The sequence below is a fragment of the Haliotis rubra genome, unplaced genomic scaffold, assembly GCF_003918875.1.
Source record: "Haliotis rubra isolate DU_JTF1 unplaced genomic scaffold, ASM391887v1 Scf241, whole genome shotgun sequence".
In the NCBI taxonomy this organism is placed as follows: Eukaryota; Metazoa; Mollusca; class Gastropoda; order Lepetellida; family Haliotidae; genus Haliotis; species Haliotis rubra.
The window spans coordinates 920,309-930,000 of NW_025766459.1; the positions used below are offsets into that span (position 1 = coordinate 920,309).

Below are 9,692 nucleotides of genomic sequence, written 5' to 3' on the forward strand. Positions count from 1 at the left end.
AATATAGCTGATTTCTCCACTATATAGCTGCTATGTCGCTATTGCCAACAAGTAGCAGCTACAAGACCCTCAAACAATTAGCACGAGTGTGAAATCTCACTTCTGCATTATTTAAGAACGCCTATTGACTGACAGGAAGAATCGACCTGATTCGACTGCTTGGTGAACGACATCTACCACGGTCCCACTGTCGTCATGCAGATGGTGGCCTGGTGGTCGTGCATCACGCGGCCCGCACCTCTATGTGAAATAACACGAAGGGAAACCAGTCTGAGTTTATTCAGCCCATGTTACAGTTACAGTGTGACTAGGACCTGTCTTACTGGACAAGTTGCTGGGCGGCGACAATGGCGTCCACGGTCTCCTGGGCGGCATGCAACGTCTCCTCAGCCTCCATCTTGGCCGCCAGGATGTACGTCGACAGGAGGGTAGCGTCAACCTGACCGGAACTATGACCTGACAGAAACGAGGAGACACTTTGTACATCACGTACACATTCAGCATTTGTCGCGAACTGGACATCGTCACTTCTCTTGTGTTTCCTGTGTTCCGATCAAACGAGTCTGTATGTGGGAAAAGGGAATGTGTGGGGTGGGGGGTTTCCTGTGGGTGGAAGGTTTCCTTTGGGTGGAGAGTTTGTGTGGGTGGTGAGTTTATGAGGGGTAGAAAGTATTTGTGCGGGTAGGGTCTGTGTGGGTAGAATGTATTTGTGGGGGTAGGGTGTGTATGGGTAGAATGCATTTGTAGGGGTAGGGTGTGTATGGGTAGAATGTATTTGTGGGGGTAGGGTGTGTATGGGTAGAATGTATTTGTGGGGGTAGGGTGTGTATGGGTAGAATGTATTTGTGGGGGTAGGGTGTGTATGGGTAGAATGTATTTGTGGGGGTAGGGTGTGTATGGGTGGAACGCATTTGCAGGTAGAGAGTATTTATGGGTAGCGTTGGTTAGTTAGTGAGTATGCTTTTACGCCGCTTTTAGCAACAGTATGACGAGCGGACGCTTTAACCATTTGGATACTCCACCCCTTATGGGTAGAATGCATTTGCGGGTATAGGGTGTATATGGGTATAACGTTTATTTCACTACTTAATAAAAACACAGGCCTATAGTACAATACAATACACAATATACAATCAAACATAATATGAAAATATAAATTATATTGGAAAAGGTCACACAGCTGATCTGCAGACTCTCATTTTGTATTTATTTTATTTCTGAACATGATTAATGAACATAGATAAACCTTGCAGAACAGTAAATCAAATTTAGTGAAATTTGGGTGTGTAAGGTAATAGGATTGCAGATATCTTTCTCTAAGTTGTGAGTAAACATAAAAGTAGAAAATGATACTCATCTTCAAATAAATTTAAGTTACAAACATTGCAAATTCTTTGGTCCCGACTAGTGTCTATATAACGTCTCTTTTCAATATAAAGACCACGAGAGGAACAACTAAAAGGTGAAAGAGCTGTTCGGAACTTTTTAACAGAACAATAATCTTATAAAGGTAACCATCCTGAATTATTTGTGATGTAGACAGTTAAAAGGCATATCAAGAAACAGGTAACTCTCAGTCCAGTAACCCAGTCTATCTTTCCATTGTTGTCTTCAAGTAAAATCTTATTGTAACATGTTTGGGGAGTCTGTATGAAGGCATATCCTAACCAGTATTTGATGACCGTAATATTCGAGTGTAAATAAAGTGGAAACACTATATACCACCAGGTCAGATGTACCTACTTTCACACATAAGAACTTTTTACAAGCGTGTAAATGAATTTTCTCTATCACATCAACTGTTGTAAACCCCACACTTCGGGATCTGACCCATATAATAAAATTAGGAGTATTTTATCATCAAATATTTTGAAAATGATTGTTTGAAAATACTTACAAAAGCCTTTTTTGCTTGTATTGGTGACTGATTTGAATGTTTCTTCCATAACAAATTCCTACTGAAGTAAACACTTAGATATTTATAAAATCCTGTAGTTTCTAACATTTCTCCTTTAAAGGACCAGTACTCATTTAGTGACAGCTGCCCTCCATTCTTAAATACAGGAACTTTTGTTTTGTTTCTGTTGACTGTTAATTTCTATTCATCACAGTAAGTTTCAAGGTCATCGATTTGTCTCTGTTAACCTTTGACCCTGGATGAAAACAGAATAATATCATCTTCAAACAACAGTAAGAAGAGCTGGGTTATATCGGGCTGAGGCTCGATGCCATGACTGCAGTTCTCGATAATGTGAATAGCTAATTCATTTATGAAAGGTAAATAGAAACGGACTTAAAATGCACCCTTGTCTCACTCCTAACTGGCTGAGGTTTAGGAATCTCAATTTTTGTCACGTACACACGCCTTTACATTCTCATAAATACTACATAAAAGTTTTTAAAGGATTCCACAGCTTATGCCTCTGCACCGAGTCAAATGGCAAAGTCAACGAAGCGTACGTAAACTTTTCCTACTTTGATACTCAAGTATAGCTTTGACTATAGCTTTCAGGATAAACATATTTTCAATTGTTGAATAACCCCCTCTATAACCTGCTTATTCTTCATTATTTCGTTGACAGTATTTGCCCCCAAACTAAGCTTTTGTTAATTATGTAGGTAAACATTTTTGCCATATACTAAGCAGGATAATTGTGTATGTTATTTAGATTTCCTTGTTTATGTATTGGAACGGTTATTCCTACTGACCATGATTCTGGAAATGTTCCATTTTCTAGAGTGACATTGAATAAAAATTCAAGATAAGTATTAATGGATATGTAGGATGCATATGGGTAGAATGTATTTGCGGGTGGAGTGTATTTATGGGTATAAGGTGTATATGCGTAGAATGTATTTGCGGGTAGAGTCTATTTGTGGGTACAGGGTGTATATGGGGAGAATGTATTTGCGGGTGGCATGTATTTATGGGTGTAGGGAGTATATGGGTGGCGTGTATTTATGGGTGTAGGGTGTATATGGGTGACGTGTATTTATGGGTGTTGGGTGTATATGGGTGACGTGTATTTATGGGTGTTGGGTGTATATGGGTGGCGTGTATTTATGGGTGTAGGGTGTATATGGGTGGCGTGTATTTATAGGTGTAGGGTGTATATGGGTGGCGTGTCTTTATAGGTGTAGGGTGTATATGGGTGGCGTGTATTTCTGGGTGTAGGGTGTATATGGGAGGCGTGTATTTCTGGGTGTAGGGTGTATATGGGTGGCGTGTATTTCTGGGTGTAGGGTGTATATGGGTGGCGTGTATTTCTGGGTGTAGGGTGTATATGGGTGGCGTGTATTTGTGGGTGTAGGGTGTATATGGGTGATGTGTATTTATGGGTGTAGGGTGTATATGGGTGGCGTGTATTTCTGGGTGTAGGGTGTATATGGGTGGCGTGTATTTCTGGGTGTAGGGTGTTTATGGGTGACGTGTATTTATGGGTGTAGGGTGTATATGGGTGGCGTGTATTTCTGGGTGTAGGGTGTATATGGGTAGAAGGTATCTGTGGAAGGAAACCCTTCTACTCACCGGTTGCTGGGTAAGTTGTTGATGGAAAATAGTAGCTAGCAGTAGTGGAAGGATAGTAATAGCTGCTGGTCGGATAGTAATAGCTGCTGGTTGGATAGTAATAGCTGCTGGTCGGATAGTAATAGCTGCTGGTCGGATAGTAATAGCTGCTGGTCGGATAATAATAGGTGCTGGTTGGGTAAGGCGTTGTGTCTGTAACATTACAAACATTTTGTACTGTATCATAGAAGTAACATCAAAACAGACATTGAATCGAACTTTTGTGTATTTCTTCTCAGCAAACACGGTCTCATATATGTCGGATGTGAATGGACAGTAACACAAAAAGCACTGGCACAAACAAAGATTCTAGCAGGACATTGTGTGATACTCGATTCTGATTGGCTGAGAGCTCATCAAAACCGTACTTACATGGCAGTTTAAGACCGCTAATTAAAGTCACCGATTCACCGCGTATGAATACAACGAACTCGTTGACACTATTGTTTGTAAACAAACATGTCGGACATCGGCAATTTCTATCTCGGCAGCATCTTTGGGGTTTTTTTTAAGTAAAAAGCGAATGGTTTGAAGAAGAATTTCTTGAACCTAACCCCAGTGAAAAAACTACGAAGCTGGAATATCCGTCAGCAGCGCAAAAGCTGCAGTTTATATTCAAACCGGGTCCAGATCTACGTGTGTTGACGTCGACAACACACGTCGGCCCACACGTCCTAACCTGACCGCTTCCGTCCCGGCCGTAATGCCCAGTCCTTCCACTTCCACTGTCAGTGTATCCCACATTAAACGTGGCATGTCAGGTCTTTTCCAAATTGGGAATAGTAGGGTGGTTATCAACAGTTATTAAACATTTCCGTGAATGAAGTTAGCGGCGACTAAACTTAGCGACCTCACGGCTTGAATTGGGACGAGTCGATTGTCATACAGTAGGGGAGATCAATAATTCGCTTGAGAAAAATCAAATAATTGTACTTGCTCACAGTATAAACTGTATTTTGTTTTATTTATGTATGCTACTTGTTACAAATACAAGCATACTGGTTCCCTCAACGGTACGATTCCAAGCGATTTCCAGGAAAAAGGCCCCTTCGCGCCTTGTCTTTTAAAACGCTTATCAGTCGTGCTAGAATGAAGATAAAGCTACACTGTTTTCAATTTTGCGATCCTTTATCGTTGATTTAAGACCGCTAAATGTTTAAGGCTCAGTTTTGACCCTTAAATGTGATATTAACTGAAATTTTAGTGATTTTCATTACTTTTATAGTCTAACATATTGTAAAGTACATGTACATCTCGCGCCGGGAATAACTGGAAAACTGCTGATGCGTCGTAAAGCAATATTCTTCATTCATGCATCCACTAACAACCAAATACTCAGCTCTATCTATGGTTATGAGGAGAATAGTTACACATAGAACCTCCACACTCTCGATCCAGTCGAAACACCCCTGTAAGGACCTAACACTGTGTACTCCTCACACTGGCTTTCAAACACAGGTGATGCATAGAGTACGTATAATGATGAATTGTTAAGACTGACTGACTGAGTTTAGTTTTACACCGCTTTTAGCAATATTCCAGCAAAATCACGGCGGGGGACACCAGAAATGGGCTTCACACATTGCGGCCATGTGGGGAATCGAACCCGGGTCTTCGACGTGACGAGCCAACGCTTTAACCACTAGGCTACCCCACCGCCCCGAATTGTTAAGAGAACATGTAAAGTTCTGTATAACGTTAAGAGAACATGTATAGTGCTGTATAACGTTAAGAGAACATGTACAGTGCTGTATAACGTTAAGAGAACATGTACAGTGCTGTATAACGTTAAGAGAACATGTATAGTGCTGTATAACGTTAAGAGAACATGTATAGTGCTGTATAACGTTAAGAGAACATGTATAGTGCTGTATAACGTTAAGAGAACATGTTCAGTGTTGTATAACGTTAAGAGAACATGTACAGTGCTGTATAACGTTAAGAGAACATGTACAGAGCTGTATAACGTTAAGAGAACATGTACAGTGCTGTATAACGTTAAGAGAACATGTATAGTGCTGTATAACGTTAAGAGAACATGTATAATGCTGTATAACGTTAAGAGAACATGTACAGTGCTGTATAACGTTAAGAGAACATGTACAGTGCTGTATAACGTTAAGAGAACATGTACAGTGCTGTATAACGTTAAGAGAACATGTACAGTGCTGTATAACGTTAAGAGAACATGTACAGTGCTGTATAACGTTAAGAGAACATGTACAGTGCTGTATAACGTTAAGAGAACATGTATAGTGCTCCATAACGTTAAGAGAACATGTGTAGTGCTGTATAACGTTAAGAGAACATGTATAGTGCTGTATAACGTCAAGAGTACATGTACAGTGCTGTATAACGTTAAGAGAACATGTATAGTGCTGTATAACGTTAAGAGAACATGTATAGTGCTGTATAACGTTAAGAGAACATGTATAGTGCTGTATAACGTTAAGAGAACATGTCTAGTGCTGTATAACGTTAAGAGAACATGTATAGTGCTGTATAACGTTAAGAGAACATGTATAGTGCTGCATAACGTTAAGAGAACATGTGTAGTGCTGTATAACGTTAAGAGAACATGTATAGTGCTGTATAACGTTAAGAGTACATGTACAGTGCTGTATAACGTTAAGAGAACATGTATAGTGCTGCATAACGTTAAGAGAACATGTCTAGTGCTGTGTAACGTTAAGAGAACATGTATAGTGCTGTATAACGTTAAGAGAACATGTATAGTGCTGTATAACGTTAAGAGAACATGTATAGTGCTGTATAACGTTAAGAGAACATGTATAGTGCTGTATAACGTTAAGAGTACATGTACAGTGCTGTATAACGTTAAGAGAACATGTACAGTGCTGTATAACGTTAAGAGAACATGTATAGTGCTGTATAACGTTAAGAGAACATGTATAGTGCTGTATAACGTTAAGAGAACATGTATAGTGCTGTATAACGTTAAGAGAACATGTACAGTGCTGTATAACGTTAAGAGAACATGTATAGTGCTGTATAACGTTAAGAGAACATGTATAGTGCTGTATAACGTTAAGAGAACATGTATAGTGCTGTATAACGTTAAGAGAACATGTCTAGTGCTGTATAACGTTAAGAGAACATGTATAGTGCTGTATAACGTTAAGAGAACATGTATAGTGCTGTATAACGTTAAGAGAACATGTATAGTGCTGTATAACGTTAAGAGTACATTTATAGTGCTGTATAACGTTAAGAGAACATGTATAGTGCTGTATAACATTAAGAGAACATGTATAGTGCTGTATAACGTTAAGAGTACACGTACAGTGCTGTATAACGTTAAGAGAACATGTATAGTGCTGTATAACGTTAAGAGAACATGTACAGTGCTGTATAACGTTAAGAGAACATGTATGGTGCTGTATAACGTTAGGAGAACATGTACAGTGCTGTATAACGTTAAGAGAACATATATAGTGCTGTATAACGTTAAGAGAACATGTATAGTGCTGTATAACGTTAAGAGAACATGTATAGTGCTGTATAACGTTAAGAGAACATGTATAGTGCTGTATAACGTTAAGAGAACATGTATAGTGCTGTATAACGTTAAGAGTACATGTACAGTGTTGTATAACGTTAAGAGAACATGTATAGTGCTGTATAACGTTAAGAGTACACGTACAGTGCTGTATAACGTTAAGAGAACATGTATAGTGCTGTATAACGTTAAGAAAACATGTACAGTTCTGTATAACGTTAAGAGAACATGTATAATGCTGTATAACGTTAAGAGAACATGTACAGTGCTGTATAACGTTAAGAGAACATGTACAGTGCTGTATAACGTTAAGAGAACATGTACAGTGCTGTATAACGTTAAGAGAACATGTACAGTGCTGTATAACGTTAAGAGAACATGTACAGTGCTGTATAACGTTAAGAGAACATGTACAGTGCTGTATAACGTTAAGAGAACATGTATAGTGCTCCATAACGTTAAGAGAACATGTGTAGTGCTGTATAACGTTAAGAGAACATGTATAGTGCTGTATAACGTCAAGAGTACATGTACAGTGCTGTATAACGTTAAGAGAACATGTATAGTGCTGTATAACGTTAAGAGAACATGTATAGTGCTGTATAACGTTAAGAGAACATGTATAGTGCTGTATAACGTTAAGAGAACATGTCTAGTGCTGTATAACGTTAAGAGAACATGTATAGTGCTGTATAACGTTAAGAGAACATGTATAGTGCTGCATAACGTTAAGAGAACATGTAGTGCTGTATAACGTTAAAGAACATGTATAGTGCTGTATAACGTTAAGAGTACATGTACAGTGCTGTATAACGTTAAGAGAACATGTATAGTGCTGCATAACGTTAAGAGAACATGTCTAGTGCTGTGTAACGTTAAGAGAACATGTATAGTGCTGTATAACGTTAAGAGAACATGTATAGTGCTGTATAACGTTAAGAGAACATGTATAGTGCTGTATAACGTTAAGAGAACATGTATAGTGCTGTATAACGTTAAGAGTACATGTACAGTGCTGTATAACGTTAAGAGAACATGTACAGTGCTGTATAACGTTAAGAGAACATGTATAGTGCTGCATAACGTTAAGAGAACATGTATAGTGCTGTATAACGTTAAGAGAACATGTATAGTGCTGTATAACGTTAAGAGAACATGTACAGTGCTGTATAACGTTAAGAGAACATGTATAGTGCTTGTATAACGTTAAGAGAACATGTATAGTGCTGTATAACGTTAAGAGAACATGTATAGTGCTGTATAACGTTAAGAGAACATGTCTAGTGCTGTATAACGTAAAGAGAACATGTATAGTGCTGTATAACGTTAAGAGAACATGTATAGTGCTGTATAACGTTAAGAGAACATGTATAGTGCTGTATAACGTTAAGAGTACATTTATAGTGCTGTATAACGTTAAGAGAACATGTATAGTGCTGTATAACATTAAGAGAACATGTATAGTGCTGTATAACGTTAAGAGTACACGTACAGTGCTGTATAACGTTAAGAGAACATGTATAGTTCTGTATAACGTTAAAGAGGAACATGTACAGTGCTGTATAACGTTAAGAGAACATGTATGGTGCTGTATAACGTTAGGAGAACATGTACAGTGCTGTATAACGTTAAGAGAACATATATAGTGCTGTATAACGTTAGAAGAACATGTATAGTGCTGTATAACGTTAAGAGAACATGTATAGTGCTGTATAACGTTAAGAGAACATGTATAGTGCTGTATAACGTTAAGAGAACATGTATAGTGCTGTATAACGTTAAGAGTACATGTACAGTGTTGTATAACGTTAAGAGAACATGTATAGTGCTGTATAACGTTAAGAGTACACGTACAGTGCTGTATAACGTTAAGAGAACATGTATAGTGCTGTATAACGTTAAGAAAACATGTACAGTTCTGTATAACGTTAAGAGAACATGTATAGTGCTGTATAACGTTAAGAGAACATGTATAGTGCTGTATAACGTTAAGAGAACATGTATAGTGCTGTATAACGTTAAGAGAACATGTATAGTGCTGTATAACGTTAAGAGAACATGTACAGTGCTGTATAACGCTAAGAGAACATGTATAGTGCTTTCTAAGATGCCTAGCGGTTAGAACAATCGAAAAAATAAATACATTATCAGACAATAAAGGTATAGTTTTTTTATGTCGTAACAATTGAATGACGTTATCCCGTCACTGCGCCATTCTAGTGTGCCCCCTCGTAATCGAACCATTTTACATTACGTCACAATGAAAGCGACGTCACGATGCATGTCAGTTGTCATCGCCTCGTACGGCCTCCTACAGTAAACTACACCGTTGCATCCAGTTTCTTGGTTTGCTGTTGCTTCACGCAGCTAACATCACTGGTGGAAACATTACGTTTATGTTTTACGACGGTTAAAATGTGTCATTTCGACTCACAAGTTTTCAGCGACACGGTAACGTTCGCAATGTTTACATTCCCACAATGCAATCGTGGAATGTCGCTTGACTACTCAACTTCCTCTGGATGTACTGATCTAAACTTACGTTGGTAGTAGAAATGCAACGTTCATGTTGCCCCGTATGGTTTATGTTAATAACAGATGTAA

General features: G+C 38.5%; 1 protein-coding gene across 1 annotated transcript in view; it reads right to left on the bottom strand.

Moving 5' to 3' along the window:
* Positions 1-263: 263 nt before the first annotated feature.
* Positions 264-9,692, bottom strand: part of LOC124278741 — a 26,494-nt gene continuing 17,065 nt past the window's right edge. Inside the window, exons 13-14 of the mRNA XM_046714508.1 lie at positions 3,530-3,721; positions 264-456 (exon numbers count right to left, since the gene is read on the bottom strand). Coding sequence (XP_046570464.1) covers positions 320-456; positions 3,530-3,721 — 329 coding nt within the window. The 3' untranslated portion in view covers positions 264-319. The remainder of the gene's footprint in view (positions 457-3,529; positions 3,722-9,692) is intronic.